Source organism: Erinaceus europaeus, chromosome 13 (genome assembly GCF_950295315.1).
Source record: "Erinaceus europaeus chromosome 13, mEriEur2.1, whole genome shotgun sequence".
NCBI classification, from domain to species: domain Eukaryota; kingdom Metazoa; phylum Chordata; class Mammalia; order Eulipotyphla; family Erinaceidae; genus Erinaceus; species Erinaceus europaeus.
The window spans coordinates 62,503,632-62,524,467 of record NC_080174.1 but is presented as its reverse complement, the minus strand read 5'-3'; the positions used below and the strand labels follow the sequence as shown (position 1 = coordinate 62,524,467).

The following is a 20,836-nucleotide window of genomic DNA, read 5'->3' as shown; positions in this document are numbered from 1 at the left end:
AAGCACCACAAATAAAGTAAGTAGGTAAATAAATAAAAGGCAAATATAGTGTCTGTCTTTATGGGACTTGACAGTGGAGATATATTTACAGTCATGATAACAGTTGTGTTGGATTTCCATGTGCCACAAGAGGAAATGATAAACAAATTGATAGAAATGTTGTGGATAACATAATCTGCAACATCATACAGCATCACACTTTATTAGCACCCACAACAGAAGTTCCTCTCATCACTGAATAGTAGTTGCTTTTATATTTTGGTTTTTCTTGTTGCTCTGAAGCACATGAATCTGTCTTGCTCCTGGGCCCTATAACTGGCTTCTCTCTGCCCAGAACAACAGTCCCTCCTTCTATTCTGGTCAGGTCTCACCCTTACTTTTCAGCATTAGTTCAAGTGTAACAATTTTTTTTATTGGGGGGATTAATGGTTTATAGTCAACAGTAAATACAGTTGTTGGTGTATGTGTGAAATTTCTCAGTTTTCTGCAAAACACTCTAATCCCCTGCCTAGGTCTTCCTTCATCATCTTGCACCAAGAACTGACCCACCCCCCAACCCACCCCTACGTCCTTTACTTTGGTGCAATACACCAAACCCAGTCCAAGTTCTGCTTTGTTTTTCTCTTTCTGTTCTTATTTTTTAGCTTCTGTCTATGAGTGAGATCATCCCATATTCATCCTTCTCTTTCTGACTTATCTCACTTAACATGATTCCTTCAAGCTCCATCCAAGATGAGGCAAAGAAGGTGAAATTCACCATTTTTAATACTTGAGTAGTGTTCCATTGTATATATGTACCACAACTTTCTCAGCCACTTATCTATTCATTCCAGGTTTGGCTATTACAAGTTGTGCTGCTATGGACATAGGTATACACAGATCTTTTTGGATAGGTCTGTTTGGTTCCTTAGGATATACCCCTAGCAGAGGAATTGCAGGGTCATAAAGTAGGTCCACTTCTAGCTTTCTGAGAGTTCTCTTATTTATCTATTTTTAAATTTATTTATTATTGGTAGAGACAGAGAAGTTGAGAGAGGAGAGGGAGAGAGACAGAGAGACACCTGTAGCCCTGCCTCACCACTCGTGAAGTTTTCCTCCTACAGGTGGGGACCACGGGATTAGACCTGGGTCCTTGTGCACTGTAATGTAAGTGTTTAACCAGGTGTGTCACCTCTGGGCCCCCCTGAGAGTTCTCCAGACTGCTCTCCATAGGGTTTGGACTAGTTTACATTTCCACCAGCAGTTCAGAAGGTTTTTTTTTCCCCCCCAGAATTTCTCTAGCATTTGTTATTGCTATCATTTCTGATACATGACATTCTCACAGGAGTGAAGTGGTATCTCCTTGTTGTCTTCATTGTGTCACTTATTTTTTAAATTAATTAATTTAAAACAAGTCCAAGAGTGTCATGCTGGCACATGAGGTCCTGGAGATCAAACTCAGGACTTAATACTTGCAAGCCCAATATGCTTCAAGTGTCTCTTCTTTAGTGAAGCTTTTCTTTTCTTTATTTGCAATAAATTATAAGACTATAAGATTATGGTGTATAGTTCCACACTTCACTCACCAACAAAGTTCTGTATCCCATCCTCCCACGATTGTTCTCACAAGTCTTAGAAACAGTTTGCTTGCTTCTGTTTTTTCCCCTCAAGTTCATGTGTATCAGATCTCTAGATTCCACGTGAGTGAAACCATCCAGTAGTTGTCTTTCATCTCTTTACTTATTTGCTAAGCATAATCATCTCCAGTTTCATCCATTCTGTCCCAAAGGACACAATATCATCTTTTTTGATTGCAGAGTAGTATTCCATGGAATATATATCTCTATAGCTTCTTTAATCAGTCATCTGCTGATGGGCATTTAGGTTGCTTCCACTCTTTGGCTATTGTGAATAATGCAGCTATGAACATAGGGATTCATATGTCCCTTCTAATTAGTGTTTGAGTATCCTTTGGATACCTCTCTAAGAGTGATATTGCTGGGCTGTTGAGTGCACATGTTACAATGCACAAGGATCTGGGTTCAAGCTCCCAGTCCCCACCTGCAGTGGGGGGAAGCTTCATGAGTGGTAAAGCAGGGCTGCAGGTGTCTCTCTGTCTCTCTCCCTTTCTATCAACCCCTTCCCTATCGATTCCTGGCTGTCTCTATCCAATAAATAAATAAAGATAATAAAAAAATAAAAAGTAAATAAAATATTTTTTAAAAGAGCGGTATTGGGGAGTCGGGTGGTAGCGCAGCAGGTTAAGTGCAGGTGGTGCAAAGTGCAAGGACTGGCTTAAGGATCCCGGTTTGAGCCCCCAGCTCCCCACCTGCATGGGGAGTCCTTTCACAGGTGGTGAAGCAGATCTGTAGGTGTCTCTTTTCCTCTCCCCCTCTGTGTCTCCCCTCCTCTCTTCATTTCTGTCTGTCCTATCCAACAACAACAATAACTACAATAATAAAACAACAAGGGCAACAAAAGGGAATAAATAAATAAATATTTTTTTAAAAGAGTGGTATTGCTGGATCATAAGGTAATTTCATTTTTATTTGTTTAGGGACTTTCCATACAGCTAGTGAAGCTTTTTTAAACTAACACTTGTACGTCTTGCAAACTAGATCTTACCCTAATATAAATTTTGATACCACTGATTTCTCTCTCTTTATTATAAATAAAAATATTTATTATTGGATAGAGACAGAGAGAAATTGAAAGAAGGGGAGATAGAGAGGAAAAGAGTGAGACACCTGCAGCCCTGATTTACCACTCATGAAGCTTTCCCCCTGAAGGTGGGGACCAGCAGCTTGAACCTGAGTCCTTATGCACTTACTCAGGTGTACCACTGTCTGGCCCCTAACACCACTTTCTCTCTCTCTCTCTCTCTCTCCCTCTCCCTCTCCCTCTCCCTCTCCCTCTCCCTCTCCCTCTCCCTCTCCCTCTCCCTCTCTCTCTCTCTCCCTCCCTCCTGCCTTTTTGTGAGTGAAAAGACAGTTTTTATTTTTAACAGATGAAATAATGGAATAATTTTATTCAGAACCATTTGTCTTAAAATATTCTTTATTTTTTAATTAAAATTTTTTCCTAGTGACTTAAGATAGATTTATAAAATTGTAAGATAACAGGGGTATAATTCCACACCTGTTTATACCACCAGAGTTCTGTATCCCCATTCCCTCCATTGGAAGCTACATTAGTTCTCTCAGTGTTGCAGATATGGATTGACTATTATTTCTTTTTTTTTAAATTTTTTATTTAAGAAAGGATTAATGAACAAAACCATAAGGTAGGAGGGGCACAACTCCACACAATTCCCACCACCCAATCTCCATAACTCACCCCCTCCCATGATAGCTTTCCCATTCTCTAGCCCTCTGGGAGCATGGACCCAGGGTCATTGAGGGTTGCAGAAGGTAGAAGGTGTGGCTTCTGTAATTGCTTCCCCGCTGAACATGGGCATTGACTGGTCGGTCCATACTCCCAGTCTGCCTCTCTCTTTCCCTAGTAAGGTGTGTCTCTGGGGAAGCTGAGCTCCAGGACACATTGGTGGGGTCTTCAATCCAGGGAAGCCTGGCCAGCATCCTGGTGGCATCTGGAACCTGGTGATTGAAAAGAGAGTTAACATACGAAGCCAAACAAATTGTTGAGCAATCATGGATCCCAAGCTTGGAATAGTGGAGAGGAAGTGTTAGGGAGGTACTCACTGCAAACTCTAGTGTACTTCTGCTTTCAGGTATATATTTTGCAGTAGTTTATGGATACGTGTGAACATAAGCTCTTTCTCACAGAAACTGGTGTATATCTAGGTTATGGGACTTTGTTAGAAAGTGAACCACCTGAGATGAAATTAGAGTGTACTATAAAAGGAAAGGTCTCACCCGAGTAATGAAGCTGAAGGGTTGTCATTCCACACGTGAAGTCTCTGGACACAGTCTGAGGTGAAGCATGTTGAGGTGGCAATCGTTGCGTTGACTATTATTTCTATAACTATCTTTATATATATTTGCCATTCCCCTTCCCCACTGCCTTCTCTTCCCAAGTTACACCTACACCTATTACTACTTCTGAGTCTCCTTCCATTTTTCCTCTTCTCTTTCTGGGTCATGATGGAATTGGAGTTCAGAGGCCCCTGCTCATCTTACCCTAACATTTCTCCCCCTCTGGGAGTATGGACCAAAATTCTTTTTGGGGTGCAGAAGGTCTGGCTTCTGTAATTTCTTCTCTGCTGGATATGGGCATTGGCAGGTCGATTCATACTAGGGATCCATACTAGCCTATTAACCATATCTTTACATTTTTTTCAGAATTACATGGAAGTATGAGCAGGTTTGTCAAATGACTTTTTGGGTCATGGGAATTCCAACCTGAGGTTGCTTAGGTCATCATCCACACCCTGAAGAATTTGGGGCTTGTCTTTGTTGGGGGATTGGGTGTGATAGGGCCTCTTGGCTCTGTGGGTGGGTGGGTGGGCATGGACATGTGGAGGCTCTCAGTGCACTCCTTGGGGGAGATTGTTTGGGCAAAAATATTGGGGGCCTTGTTTCTTTCACTGTAAGTAGCAATGAACTTGTCTCTTGTGTTGCAGATTCAGTGGTTCTTTCCTTTGACTCCGCTGGACAAACACTAGGCTCAGGTATTAATCAACCCCTGCCCCCAAACCCATCATCTTTTTAAGCACTCAACACTGGCCACGTAAGTAGTGTTGCCTAATGAGGGGAGGCCATTGGAATCTCCCAGAATTGTGGGGAAATCTTTCTGGGGACTCAGTCTAGGAAGCAGCAGTGAGATATGACATTGAGAACAGACTTTTCCGGTCACTTTGAAAGTGTGCCCTGCCAGTTCACAGTAGGCACCCCTTTCTTATACAGAACGGGCCAGTTTCCAAAAAAAAGATGCATGTTTTCTGTGCACATGTCTGTCCCAGAGTGTGGGGCAGACAGCACTGAGAGAACTCACCATCCGTCCAGTCATGCTGTAGTAGGTAACTACCAGGACTCCCCCATAGAATGCCAGGGAGGTAAGGACATGACAACTCCCTGAAGACATACAGCCCTTTGCATATTTGCACATACCCCATATACTTCCTCCATAGGGAATCTCTTGTGCCAAAATGTACACAGGCCAACATGCTCTTCCTTTTCCTGTAGCTATAGCACAGCACAAATTGGCACAGCCATCCCCCTTTGACCCCAGGTGACCCAGACTCAGTGGGGCCCAGCTCTCCCTAGTTTGAGGCAGTCTCCTGAAGCCACACCATTGTGCTTATTTGGGATAAGCAGAAATGGGCTATTTGATTTATCAGTTTGCTGCCATTGTGTCCCTTTGGAAGTCTGGAATGACTATATAGTGAGATGAGCATCTCAGTGCGTCAGGCCTTTGTATTCAGTTGAAGATGACAGTCATCATAGTATAGGTGCTAGGTATGCACTACAGGGGAGCTCTGCTGGCCTGCTGAGGGCAATTAATGCATTTACCTTGAATGCAATAGGTGAATGTTTCATAAAGCAGCCATGGGGCCTAGGCATTTGTAGAGTATGGACACAGAGTTAAATGTTCAGAAAATACCGTAGCTACCACTGTTTACAGAGGGCCCAATATGTGCCAACAATGTGTTAATCACCTTATACATACCTTGTGATGTGGATAGTATATAGAACTCCTACTTTGTCCTTTGCTGTCTCATGCTTGAGGTGTTCCTCACGAAAATGCTGATACAGGTCTCTATAAGATGGAGGACAGATAAGCTTCCCTGACTGTACTACACTGGAAATAAATTTGTGTTAATGAAGACACACTTAAGAGAGTGAAAAGACAAAATAAGTTAGAAAAGTAATATTTACGGGGGTTGGGCGGTAGCACAGCAGGTGCACGTGGCGCAAAGCGCAAGGACTGGCATAAGGATCCTGGTTTGAGCCCCTGGCTCCCCACCTGCAGGGGAGTCGCTTCACAGGTGGTGAAGCAGGTCTGCAGGTGTCTGTCTTTCTCTCCCCCTCTCTGTCTTCCCCTCCTCTCTCCATTTCTCTTTGTCCTATCCAACAACGAACGACATCAACAACAAAAATAATCACAACGAGGCTACAACAACAAGGGCAACTAAAGGGGGGGAAGGCCTCCAGGAGCAGTGGACTCATGGTGCAGGCACTGAGCCCCAGCAATAACCCTGGAGACAAAAAAAAAAGTATTATTTACAACACACATAACCAGATAAAAGACTTGTTTCCAGAATAAAGAATTACAGAAATCAGTAGAAGTGAAGAAACAAGTAAGTAAGATCAAGTGAAAGATGTGAAACAAGTAAGAAACATGTGAAAGACCTGAATGGGCAGGTACTCTCCAAAAGAGGAATTAAAAATTTTTTTTCATTTATTTATTTATTTATTTATTTTCCCCTTTTGTTGCCCTTGTTGTTTTATTGTTGTAGTTGTTGTTGTTATTGATGTCGTCGTTGTTGGATAGGACAGAGAGAACTGGAGAGAGGTGGGGAAGACAGAGAGGGGAGAGAAAGAGAGATACCTGCAGACCTGCTTCACCACCTGTGAAGCGACTCCCCTGCAGGTGGAGAGGAGGGGACTCGAACCGGGATCCTTACGCTGGTCCTTGCACTTGGCGCCATGTGCGCTTAACCCACTGTGCTACCACCAGGCTCCCCAAAAGAGGAAATTTGAACCACTAACTCTACAAATAAAAACATGCCATTACTATCCAGAGAAATGCAAATTAGAATTGCAATGAGATACCACTACACATCTCCCAAAATAACAAAACTGAAAAAACTTGATTTTCTAGTGTTTGTGAGAATGTGGTATAGTGGAAGCTTTGAGTCTCTTCAGGCACACTGGAAAATACTGAGGTATTTACGGGGCTAAGGAATAGTGCACCTGGTTGATAAAATATGTAACCATGCACAAGGAGCCAGGTTCAAATCCTTAGTCCCTACCTGCAGGGGGGGAAGCTTTACAAGTGGTGAAGCAGTGTTGCAGGTGTCTATCTATCTATCTTCCCCTTCCCTCTTGATTTCTCTCTCAAATAAATATACAAATAAATTAATATTTTTTAAAATAAAGTACCGGGGCACTATCTAAGCAATATTGAATATACATATACTTACAATCTGAAAATATTTTAATTCTTCCCTTAAAGTATATTTCCTGCATAAATGTCTAGTTATTTGGAGTATGTGTCTGTGTGTTTATACACCTATATCTGAATACCTACGCACATATGCCCGGGTGTGTGTGTGTGTGTGTATATATGTATACATACATATATACATATATATATATATATATATATATATATATGTATAATATGAATAACAATTAAACTCTATCATTGACAGCAGCTAATGGTAGTAGTCACCAGGTCACAAGCAGAGAGAATTCTATAAGATCTCCAGTGATGGCTCTGGGGAGATAAATGTCCCCTCAGACCTAGAGCAGGGATTACTACAATTTTTTTTTTTTAATTCTTCCTAGGCACAGTACTGGTGGTTGTAATGATAGTGGCAGCAGTGGACTGCCAAGCACCTAAAACCTTCACCTCTGGTCAGAGGAGTTGTAATCCCAGAGAGAGAGTATTGAAAATCAGTTGCTGTTTTCTTCTTTCTGTTTTCTTGCCACGTGGCTCCAGATTTGGGAATAGTTCAGGAAGTGCATATCAGAATGTGTAGCTGAAGTCCCAGTACTTTTACCAGAAGATAGAGAAGAAAAGTCAAGGATCTAAAAAGTCCAAGGAGAAAACAAAGAAGGAGGAACTTAGAAAAACTACTCCAGGGAGTGGAGCAGTAGCACAGCAGGTTAAGCACACATGGCGTGAAGCACAAGGACCAGCGTAAGAATCCTGGTTCCAGCCTCTGACTCCCCACCTGCAGGGGAGTCTCTTCACAAGCAGTGAAGCAGGTCTGCAGGTGTCTGTCTTTCTCTCCCCCCTCTGTCTTCCCCGCCTCTCTCCATTTCTCTCTGTCCTATCTAACAACAATGACATCAATAACAAAAATAATAACTTCAACAACAATAAAACAAAGACAAGGGCAACAATAGGGAATATATATATATATATATATTTATTATATATAATATATTATATATCATATTATATATATTACTCCATAAAGTTGTTTATGAAGTTTTGGGCTAACCCTTGAGCTATGAAGAAATGCAGTTGATTTTCCACAACACACCAAAAACTTTGAGAATTGAACTAAGGGACAGACCATCACTTCAGTCCCAGGCTAGACACTGGGTGGCGCACATAGAAGGCACATTTTAACCAACTTTGAAAATAGAGCTGGCACTAGAGCTACAACCTCCAGAAGGCCAGCCAGAACTTGTCCTCTAAAATCAACCTGTTTGCTTGTCTGGGAAAACAAAAATATCAACATTCTCTATTGGACTTAAATAAGACCTAGAGTTTGATGACATCATATTTAAAATAGCTAAGATAAACAATAAAAATACCATCCTCATTTAAAAAAAAAAGGATATTAGCTTGCATGGGCAAAGAGTGAATAGATGCCAGTGCTGAGAAGACACAGGTGTTGGAATAATCTGAGACTTTCATGTATTATAAAGATGCTCCCCTAAGTAAAAGCAAACACTGTTGAAATAAATGGAAAGAAAATAAAAGCTAGCCTTCTGCCTCCCCTTCCCAGAAAAATAAATAAATAAACAGAAAGAAAAAGAGAAAATGGGCAAGAAAGAGAAGGGACAGAGGAAAAGAGGAAATATAAGATAAAGATAAAGTAACTCACTTTGGTTCCAAATTTGGAGCCAAGTAGCAACCCAGGTTTGAGCCTGGCTCCCACCACATTGGCGAAAGCTTCAGTGCCGTGGTGTCTTTCTCTCTGCCCCCACTCTTAAAAAATTTTTTTTATTATCTTTATTTTATTTATTAGATAGAGACAGCCAGAAATCTAGAGAGAAGTGGGTGAGAGGGGGACAGAGAGACACCTGCAACACTGCTTCACTACTTGCAAAGCATTACCCTTGCAGGTGAGGACTGGGGACTGAAACTTGGATCCTTGTAAATTGTGACATGTGTGCTCAACCAGGTGCATCTTCACCTCCCTCTGTCTCTCTCTGTCTCTTTATCTCTGTCTCTTTATCTCTCTCTCTCTCTCTCTCTCTATATATATATATATATATATATATATATATATATATCTGAAAAAGCTAGCCCAGAATAGTGAAGCCCTGGTGATAACAACAACACCAATTTGGTGGCCAGGTGGAATTTAATCTGGGAATAGATTCTGTTACACATTCAAAAATCACTGTATTTTGGTGGAATGTGTGGTAACTTACACACAGTGTGTGGGTGTGGCGATTATACCCTGAAAGCTTATAATTTTATAAAAACACTGTTAAGTCACTAATAAAAAATAATAAATGTAGTGCAACACGCTAACTATGAAAAGAAGAAATCCTACATGGTGATAATAGTTGATGAAGAACAAACATTTGAATAGATGAATTTATCATCTATTCATTACAAAAACTCTTAGCTGAGAAAGGAATTTCTTTAACTTGATGTCAGTTCAAAAGAAACCTCTAGTAAACATCACACTCAGTGGTAAAATGCTTCTTTTTTCCCCAAAGATCAAAAACCACTCCTGAAAGTCATTGTTGATGTGGTAAGGCAAGAAAGAAAAAATGAAAGTGGTGGGGTGGTGATGAAATAACTCATTTGGATAGTGAGTGCACTGCTTTGTCACGTGCACAACCCACGTTCAGCCTGTCCCCCAATGAAAAGAAGGAAGCTTCAGTACTGTGGTCTCTTATATCCTCCCCTCCTTCTTTGTCTCAATCAAGAAAAATAAAAACTAGAAAGGAAAAAAACAGAACTAATCTTCCTCATAGATGACATGATAGAAAATTTCATGGAGTCTATTAAAAACAACAAAAACAACAACTCTTAGAATAATAAGAGTTTACCAAGATGACTGGATCAAAACACAAAATTTTAATTGTATTTCTAGATACTAGCAATGAACAATTAAAAATAAAAAATGAAAAAACAAAACAACAGGGCATGTATATACAGTAACCTCTTCCAAACCAGAATGCTTATGCATAGGTCTAATGAAATTTGCATTACTTGTACCCTGAAATGTGTTGCTTTTCTACTATGCTTTTTTTTTTTTTCCCCTCTAGGGTTATTGCTGGGGCTCGGTGCCTGCACTCAAATCCACTGCTCCTGGAGACCATTTTTCCCTTTTGTTGCCCTTGTTTATTGTTGTTGTTATTGCTGTCATTGTTGTTGGATAGGACAGAGAGAAATCGAGAGAAGAAAGGAGAAAGGGGGAGAGAAAGATAGACACCTGCAGACCTGCTTCACTGCTTGTGACGCAACCTCCTTGCAGGTGGGGATCCGGGGTCTCAAACCAGGATCCTTATTCCGGTCTGTCGTGTGCTTAACCCACTGCGCTACTGCCCGACCCTCTCTACTATGCTTTTAAACCTAATGCTCTAATCATTTTTCTACCTCAGGACACTCCTGTCACTTCTTTGTAGCACCAATGTGCTATGCCTGTCAGACCAGTAAGCACCCCCTAACTGATCTCTCTGTGCTCATTTGTTGCTTCCCAACAGTCCATTCTTCACATTGTGGACAGAATGATCTTTAAAATGTAAATCTGGGCTAGGGAGGCAACATAATGATAAAATGACTTTCATACTTGAGACTGAAGTTTCAGGTTCAATACCCAGTACCACCATAAGCCAGAGCTAAGCAGTGCCTTCATAAAAATAAATAAAAAATAATAATGAATAAAATTAAGCTAGCCACTCCCCTTAAAAATGGAGGCCAAAAATATATAAATCTAACCATATCTTCTTTCCTGCTGCAATCTTCCAGTAGCTTCAAGCTCCCACTCCCTCCTGCAGCAGGAAACCTTCACAAGCTGTGAAGTAGGTCTGCAAATGTCTGCCTTTCTCTCTCACTATCTTTCCTTTCTCTCTCAATTTCTCTTTGTCCTGTCAAATAATATAGAAAGACAAAGGAAAAAATGGCTGCGTGGAGCAGTGGGTTCATTGTGTTGGCACTGAGCCCCAGCAATAAGCCTGGTGGCTAAATAAATAAATAATTAATTAAGAAAATAAAAATAAAATTCAAGCTTCATTTGTTCCACACAGCTCTTAGTCTGTTGGAATTCCTGAGGGTTCATGAAAATGCTCAGTCTTTCAGGCCTTTGTATTCACTGTTTCCTCTCCCTAGAATACTCTACCTTGTATTTTGCATGACTGTCTTGATTCTCTGTTCAAATGTCACCTTTGTAGGAAGGCCTTACCCAACCACTTAATCTAAAGTAGTCTTTTCCCTTGATATCCAGTCCTTTCTAAAGAAGGAATGTCTTTATATATTTTTAGTATCCATCATTCCTTCGAATTATCTGCTTGCTTACTTGCATGCTGTTGGTCCCCCACTAGAATGTAGATTTTGTTTGACCAGAAACTTGCCTCTCCTATTCCTCATTGGAACAGTAATACATAGATACATTAGCCACAGTGCTTCACTTGCCTGCATGATTCCATGACTCTCACTAGACCTCTTTTATCTTCCTCTCACCCCACCCCCACTCCCCATGGGAGAGGCTCTGAGGCCTGCTCCTCTTTAAAGGGTTCACTGGCTTCCCTCTCTGAGCTGTGATGGACTGTGAAGTTCAAAGAGCATTGGAGTAATGGAATGAGGACCAACTCTTATCAAAATAGGCCCCTTGCTTCTAAATAAATGGCACTGTACAATCTCTAAGAAAAGTCACAGGCTATACTAAATATAAGTTATATATGTCACGCCCTGGATAGAGGAGGAAGTTGGCAGTAGTTCCAAATGGACTGTCAGCCATGGCAGGCAGAGGAAAACTAAGAGGGGTGACTATTTTTGAGTCTCTATTACACAGTCACCTACTCTCAGTACTTGCAGCTGTTTTCTGAGTATAACTGTTACAGACAGCACACTGACACTTAAAGGGTAAACAGCATGCACAGGAACCTAATGGATAGTGGACTAACAGGGATCTTGGCTGAATCAGCCCAGGTCTGCCTCTGAAACGTCTTTATTTTTTAAAATTTATTTATTGGGGAATTAATGTTTTACATTCAACAGTAAATATAATAGTTTGTACATGCATAACATTTCAGTTTTCCATATAACAATACAATCCCCACTAGGTCCTCTGTCATCCTTCTTGGATCTGTATTCTCCCCCCAGCCCCCACCCCAGAGTCTTTTACTTTGGTGCAATACGCCAATTCGAGTTCATGTTCTACTTGTGTTTTCTTTTCTGATCTTGTTTTTCAACTTCTGCCTGAGAGGGAGATCATCCCATATTCATCCTTCTTTATCTGACTTATTTCACTCAACATGAATTTTTCAAGGTCCATCCAAGATCGGCTGAAAATGGTGAAGTCACCATTTGTTATAGCTGAGTAATATATATATATATATATATATATATATATATATATATATATATATATATATATATATATATACCACAACTTGCTCAGCCACTCATCTGTTGTTGGACACCTGGGTTGCTTCCAGGTTTTGGCTATTACAAATTATGCTGCCAAGAACATATGTGTACACAGATCTTTTTGGATGGGTTGCAACTTCTTTCTTTAAGCTATGCCACACTGAGTGTCAGAGGAAACAGGGAAGCAGAACCTCGGATTAGGAGAACAAGCAGCCATGAAGGCAGGTGTTCTGTGACCTCCCAGCTGACATTCCAGGGTAACATCAGAAGGGCCTAAGCATGTCCCCTCCAGGTATCCACAGAGGCCTGAGAGGAGCCAGCCACAGTGCACACAGCTCCCACATCATCTCAGGTCAGAGAAATAAGTCACGTTGGGGTATCAATTAATCATAGACAAGCTAAAATAGGAAAAGACATTTTGTAAAATAAACAGAAAACTTCACTGACCTAGACTAAATTTACTGACCCAGTAAAATAAGTTAGACATTCACAAATTTAAATCAATCTCAAATGGGTATTATGTCATCATGGAGGAGAGAGGCTTAGCGAGTGACTCCTCCTATGGTGAAGTCTCTGTGACCCTGAGCCCTCCATCTGAGCTTAGCACAGCTCCTCTGCAGTGAGGCACCACTGGGGACTGATGGAGAGGAGAACCTTTCCTGGTAGGTACAAGTCCCGTCTCAGTGCACACAAGAGGTCTTGCACCCACTTTCCTTCTGTGCTGGGAACATAGCAGATGTAGGGGCTGAGAGATGGCTCACCCAGTAGAGAGCACACTTTACCAAGTAAGTGCATAAAAGACTTAATAGTCACCCCTCTTAGTTTTCCTCTGCCTGCCATGGCTGACAGTCAATTTGGAACTGCTGCCAACTTCCTCCTCTATCCAGGGCGTGACATATATAACTTATATTTAGTATAGCCTGTGACTTTTCTTAGAGATTGTACAGTGCCATTTATTTAGAAGCAAGGGGCCTATTTTGGTAAGAGTTGGTCCTCATTCCATTACTCCAATGCTCTTTGAACTTCACAGTCCATCACAGCTTGGAGAGGGAAGCCAGTGAACCCTTTAAAGAGGAGCAGGCCTCAGAGCCTCTTCCATGGGGGGTGGGGTGGGGGTGTGTGCACTTATCTTACCTAATAGCCATCTTGCCTGGGTGGCTTTTGTGCATTCCAGCATGGAGCACTGCAGTTGTCTACTAGAATAAAGTCTATATTCTTATCCTACAAATTCTAAACTTTATCTACATTAGTTTGTCAAAACTAAAACTGGGTGTTTTTCATGGGAAAGATTTACTTTTGTCACCACTGACTATTTAATAAGCATCTGCTTTGCACAAAGTACAGAGATAGCTGATCTGAATTTGTGAATTTTTAGAATGTGGATCACGGATGACTGACAGAGTCAATGGCATGACAGAACACAGCTGTCTCATGATTCTCACCTGAACCCCCAGAAATTCTCTTCTGGGGTTTAGTGGTCTGAAGGTTAACGCTACAGTACAACACTAGACTGGGTGAACTTTTTAGGGAGATTACTCTTTTTTCTCAAATAGAACCTCACTGTCTACAATATTATCATCATCTGTTTACACATAAGAGCTTAGGTAGAGGGGGTCAGGTGTAGCGCAGCGAGTTAAGCACACATGGGGCAAAGCGCAAAGACCAGTGCAAGGATCCCGGTTTGAGTCCCTGGCTCTCCACCTGCGGGAAAGTGGTCGCTTCACAGGCAGTGAAGCAGGTCTGCAGGTATCCTTCTCTCCTCCTCTCTGTCTTCCCCTCCTCTCTCCATTTCTCTCTGTCCTACCCAACAACAATGACATCATTAACACAATAATAATAACAACAACAATAAAACAACAAGGGCAACAAAAGAAAAAAAAAAAGCCTCCAGGAGCAGTAGATTCATGGTGCAGGCACAAAGGCCCAGTGATAACCCTGGTGCCAATAAATAAATAAATAAATAAAAGAGCTTAGGTAGAAAGTGGTAATGTTTATACACATGCTAAAATAGACAAGAGAATGCTGGCGTAGCATTATCAAAGGGTACGTGAAAAAAATGATAATTTACTTTATAGAATTGTGAAATGATAGCAACATAGTGAAATGCAAAAAGACTTTTGGATCAGAGATATCTCACTAGGTAAGGTACTTAGGCATGTAACCTTTGTTCCAGTCCTGGCGGCACATGAGAGCTGTCATGAGACTGTGCTCTGCTGCTATGGTATCTCTCCTTCTCTCTGTCCTTCTCTGTCTCTCCATCTGATTGGGAAAAAAATGGTGCAGGAGCAGTGAAATTTATACATACATGAGGCTTTGGTTCTCCAAAATAAACAAGCAAACAAAGAAGCCCAAAGAAAGTCTTATGGGATATATTAAATAATGAATTGCTAAAACATAAAAATAGTCTTAATTGAAAACTTGAGTTTGTTTCAGTGTTGATAAATTTTTGTATTAGAGTTATATCTAGAGGGCATCAATAATCCAGTCAAGACTTTTTATAATGTGTGTTCTCGTTCTTTCTGCCCCACCAGGGTTATCACTAGGGCTCAAAGCCTGCATGGAAAATTCACTGCACTTGGCAGTTATTTTCTCCTTTATTTGATTTGAGAGAACAGAGAGAAATTGAGAGGAGAGGGGAGATACATAGATAGGTAGATACATACATACACACATAAATACATTTGCCACATTGCTTCACTTACTGTGAAACACCCACCCTCCTTGCAGGTGGGGTCTAGAGGCTTGAAGCCAGGTCTTTGTTTATGGTAACATGCATGCTCAATTGGGTGCACCACCACCTGGCTTCTAATGATGCATTCTTTTAAAAATATATCATCAAAGGACAATCTGCAAAAGTAATTTTCAGCTCCTTGAGTAACTGATGTGAGATGAGTAACTGATAGAAAACATATGACCATTTTCACATCCCTTCAAAAATTACAGATGAAATTGTTGAGTACCAAATAGCTCTTCCTTTTCTCTCATCAAATTGCAATGTTGAAATTGACTGCAGTAGGACAAATGGGTTTCAAATTCAATCTCATTTTTTATATTAAGTCTTACAAAACAGTGTGGCCCTGTATTAGAGTGCTCATGATTTCTGATAGCAGTCATCCTGCCAGCTTGGAGTCCCTAAAAGACTATGTTAGCTGTGAATAATATACAGCGGTCTTAAGTGAGTGTGAGGACACATAAATGCCTCTGCATGGAGCTGTGCCCCACTGGATGTCTTTGCCTAGTTTCCCTGTCCTGATCAGCAGCATTTTGGATGATACTCTGCTATGTGAGCACTGTGAGTACAGACTTCCAGCACCCCTTAGAGACTCCTGTATTTACAGGAATGCTTAAGTGATGTCACCTGCTTCTGGGGACCAAGAGACATTCCATCAGATCTTGCTTTACCAAAGTTTCCCTCACTAAACCTTTAAACAAAATTATTATAGTCCAGTAATTCCCTAGACTGAAGGGATCAGTACACAGATCAGTGGACAGACCAGTACACACATCTCTTTGTAATTATGTGCATTTTGCTTTTACTGAGAGAAATTTCATTAGTAGTTTCATAAACACCTTGGTGCTTGGCCTCCTTTGTTTATATCCAATTTCTGAACCTTCTAGTTGTTTTTTAATGAGTAAAGATTTTCAACTTATCCCTTTGAAATGGTAGTGGAGGAGTTAATGTTAATCTCAAAGACGTTGGGCATCTGAAATAACCTTTATGCACTCAATTTCTGACTTGGTACAGGTGCAGGAGGAGAAGAGCAGGGATTTACAATACCTGCTTCCTACCTGAATATACTACTTCCTACCTGAATTGAGGCAAAAGACACATATCAGATATGCTTGGTAGTGCTAGGCTCTCCAGCTTAGCTCCAGGAAGCCTAAACCACCAGACTAAACATAGCTCCTTCACAGTACAGCTGTGTGTTTGCTGCTTTGCCACTTGGGAAGAGAGTGCCTTCAGGTGCAAGAACTAGATATGTACAATAGCACATGTTGAGCCTGGCTGACTTGTGAATCCCAGAGTCTCCTGTCCGTATTGCAGATTTGGTATCAGTGGACTGCTGGAGGGACCTGGCCTTTACCTCCCACTTCCCCACAGGTGAATTTTCCCAGAAGAGTTAGTAAACTCAGGGGCTGGGTGTGGTGCACCTCGTTGAAAGCCCACGTTACCAATGCACAAGGATGCAGGTTCAAGGTCCTGGTTCCCACTTGCAGGGGGAAGCTTTATGATTAGTGGAGCAGTGCTGCAGGTGTCTTTGTTTCTCCCTTTCTTTCCCTTCTTCTTCAATTTCTCTGTTTCTATCCAATAAATAAATAAATTTATTTTAAAAAGAGCTGGTAAACTCAAAGTAGCACTTCTATTACAGACACAGAATTCACAGGCAACTTCAGGAACACATTTGTCTATAGTGAGGTGATCTGGAATCTACAGCTCAATGGTAGGAATCCCTGTTTCCTATTGTACCTGTGCCTTCCAGATCATTTTCTTTCTTTCTCTTTCTCCTTCCTTCCTTCCTTCTTTTCTTCCTTCCCCCCTCTCTCTTTTTAACGTTTTTATTTATATATTGGATAGAGACAACCAGAAATCAAGAGGCAGTGGGGGAGATAGAGAGGGAGAGAGACAGAGAGACAACTGCAGCCCTGCTTCAGTACTTGCAAAGCTTTTCCCCTGCAGTTGGGGACCGGGGGCTCAAGCCCAGGTCCTTGCACACTGTAGCATGTGCTCTCAATCAGGTGTGTCACCACTCGGCCCCTCAATCATTTTCTAATCTGTCTTACATTTCTTAAAAATTATGCTTATATTTTCCTGATAGCTGAGACAGTCCATGAGGAACTGTGCACAGATTAGCTTTATGACTATGTGTCTGGGCTTGAGAGGAGCTTCAGTTAAGATCTCTGACTGTCTGGGGAGGTGGGGCTCTAGGACACATTGGTGGGGTTATCTGCCTTGGGAAGTCCGGTTGACATCATGGTAGCATCTGGAACCTGGTGGCAGAGTGATGAAGCTGGTGGGCTCACATTCCACACCTGACATTTCTGGATGCAGTCTGAAGTGAAACATGCTGAGGTGGCACTGGTTGCATTGATTAGGTTGGGATCAGCAGGTGCAGTATCAATTGGTATGAATTGGGAGAAGCATGCTGGAAAGTGAGCCTCGCCCTAGAGGTTTCAGGACTGGGAGAAGTATGGGCTTTATAGAGAAAGGGGAGGGTTCCTGCTATCTTAGGGTTTAAGAAAACAATAGATAGTTATAGCTATAACCAAATCATTTGGCAGTTGGGTTAACTTTGAAAATCCCATTGTTAGGATTTGCTGTAGTATACAAGACCTCACCTTAATTTATGTCTTTTTGTGCTATTTACTTGTAGCTGTATCTTATAAAGGAGCACCACCAGTTGCTTTTGTTCTCCCTGGTCTAAGCTTTTAGGAGATTTACTATTTCAAAGAGAAAGCCGTTATTAGAAATGTATTAATAATTTGAGCCCACTGTTATAACTCAATCTGATTACTAATTTGAAGTCTTAAGTGCTTAGATTGAAGGAACATATACTCAGAGCTATGGTCTATGCAAGAAAAAGTTTGAGACATTCGATCCATTTTTACCATCTTTTATAAATTAAAAAGTAATTTGTGAGACTATAAGTTAATAGGAGTGTAATTAACACTATTCCCACTACCAAAAGTCTGTGTCCCACCCCCCCCCAACCCTCCCCAATGAAGTTGAACATCTACCCTCATGCTCCAAGCAGAGATTTTTACTTTGGTACCCTACTCCACCAATGTGTCTTGGAGCCCCACCACCTCACCAGATCCCTGCCCCACTAGGGAAAGAGAGGGACAGACTGGGAGTATGGATTGGGAGTATGGAGTATGGTCAATGCCATGTTCAGTGGGGAAGCAATTACAGAAGCCAGACCTTCCACCTTCTGCATCCCATAATGACCTTGGGTCCATACTCCCAGAGGGATAAAGAATAGGAAAGCTATCAGGGGAGGGGAGGGGATACAGAATTCTGGTGGTGGGAACTGTGTGGAGTTATACCCCTCTTATCCTATGATTTTTGTTAGTGTTTCCATTTTATAAATAAAAACTTGAAAAATAAATAAAATAAAAAGCAAAACAAAAAAACAAAAACCTCTGTGTAGGAGACAGGACCATCACAGTGACTGAAGATCCTTAGGATGTCTTTATGGGAAAGGTTACACTTTAGATTTTTCTAAATGAAAAAAGTGAATTACCTTGGCAAATCTGAAGTCATCAAAAGGGAGCCGGCTCCACAGTAAAAGCCTGAAATTGAGATGAGAGAATCAGGGCAGGCTTTCCATAAGCAGGAACCTGTGATGTAACCAATTGGAACAAAGGAAACACTGTTGTTAGAGATGGTCAGGTAGTCCAGAGGCAACTGCTGCAGCTGATTTTGATTGCTTCTATGAGCATTATTACCCCCTTGCAGCAGGGCCTGTAGGAAAACAAGCCCCAGTTGTGGGGAATATTCATTAGGCTCCATAGGTCATATATAGTTACTCCATTCATTAACACAATATGGGTCACCAACTCAGTGTCAGTACTTATATTTAATACCAGATATCCAGATACATAAACACAGGATCGTTGAATTATAAGCAGCAGGAACTGTCTCTGGCTAAATTAAAAGAAAAAAAAATTTCCTGGGAGCAAATGTGTGTTCACAGAAAAAAATTATAAGTCAAATGGCCAGCCCTTAGAAAAGACAAGAGGGAAACTCCAGGAGTCCAGTTTTTAGGAACAAATGACCCCATCACTCCAGTACATTTTTTCCTCCTGCCATCCTTAAGCTTAAGAGAATAAGTTCAGGGGGCCGGCAGTAGTGCAGCAGGTTATGCGCACATAGTGCAAAACACAAGGACCTGCTCAAGGATCCCTGTTCGAACCCTTCACAAGTGGTGAAGCAGGTGTCAAGTGTCTATCTTTCCCTCTCTGTCTTCCCCATCTCTCTCAATTTCTCTCTGTCCTATCCAACCGACAACAACAATAAAATTAAAAGAGAGAAAGTTCAGCCACCCTTGCTTTTGTCAACTGTCTGTGGTTGGACAGGCAATTTTCTTTTTTTTCTTTTTTTTATTTTATTTAAGAAAGGATTAATTAACAAAACCATAGGGTAGGAGGGGTACAACTCCACACAATTCCCACCACCCAATCTCCATATCCCACCCCCTCCCCTGATAGCTTTCCCATTCTCTATCCCTCTGGGAGCATGGACCCAGGGTCATTGAGGGTTGCAGAAGGTAGAAGGTGTGGCTTCTGTAATTGCTTCCCCGCTGAACATGGGCATTGACTGGTCGGTCCATACTCCCAGTCTGCCTCTCTCTTTCCCTAGTAGGGTGTGCCTCTGGGGAAGCTGAGCTCCAGGACACATTGGTGGGGTCTTCAATCCAGGGAAGCCTGGCCAGCATCCTGGTGGCATCTGGAACCTGGTGACTGAAAAGAGAGTTAACATAGGAAGCCAAATTGTTGAGCAATCATGGACCCAAAGCTTGGAATAGTGGAGAGGAAGTGTTAGGGAGGTACTCACTGCAAACTCTAGTGTACTTCTGCTTTCAGGTATATATTTTGCAGTAGTTTACAGATACGTGTGAACATATGCTCTCTCTCACAGAAACTGGTGTATATCTAGGTTTGGGGACTTAGTTAGAAAGTGAACCACCTGAGATGAAATTAGAGTATACTATGAAAGGAAAGGTCTCACCCGAGTAATGAAGCTGAAGGGTTGTCATTCCACACGTGAAGTCTCTGGACACAGTCTGAAGTGAAGCATGTTGAGGTGGCAATCGTTGCGTTGGTTAGGTTGTGATCGGCGGATGCAATATTATTTGATATGGATTGGGAGAGGCATACGGGAAAATGGGCCCTATCCAAGGGTTCCAGGACTGGGGGAAGTAGGGGCTCTATAGTGGAGATGTGAGGTTCCTGCTGTCTTAGGGTTCAAAAAGACAATCGATAGTTAATGTTATCATCACATTATTTGGTAATTGGGTTAACTTTGAAAAGTCCTTTTGTTAGGGTTTGCTGTATAGTACCCAGTATCTTGTATATAGCTGTGCTATTGGATGCTTCTAATCTACTTGGTCTAGGCTTTTGAGAGAGTCCGCATATCAAATACACAGCCTATATATTTAAAAGATTCAGTTTGTGTTTTGAAAAACTTTGAGACATACAATTGATTTTCCCCCTCTCATATTAATTAAATAGTGATTTATAGGTCTACATTTTGCTAGGAGTGTACATAAACACCATTCCCATCACCAAAAGACTGTGACCCATCCCTCCCACCCACTCCCACCCCCCACTGGCCCAGGAAGCTGCATGTCTACCCCTCACCACAGGGTTTTTACTTTGGTGCCCT

At 41.5% G+C, this 20,836-nt stretch overlaps 1 protein-coding gene across 5 annotated transcripts in view; it reads left to right on the top strand.

Moving 5' to 3' along the window:
* The window catches only part of ST3GAL3 (ST3 beta-galactoside alpha-2,3-sialyltransferase 3), a 270,798-nt gene that overhangs the window by 95,735 nt on the left and 154,227 nt on the right, over positions 1-20,836 (top strand). For 4 of the 5 annotated variants that reach the window (XM_060206046.1, XM_007535285.3, XM_060206044.1 and 1 more), the window contains one exon: positions 4,562-4,609. The exons of the other annotated variant lie outside the window; for it this stretch is intronic. Coding sequence is in view for 3 of the 4 variants with exons in the window: in XM_007535285.3 (XP_007535347.1) it covers positions 4,562-4,609 (48 nt within the window). In the remaining variant the exon portion in view is untranslated. The remainder of the gene's footprint in view (positions 1-4,561; positions 4,610-20,836) is intronic. 5 annotated transcript variants of the gene reach the window in all.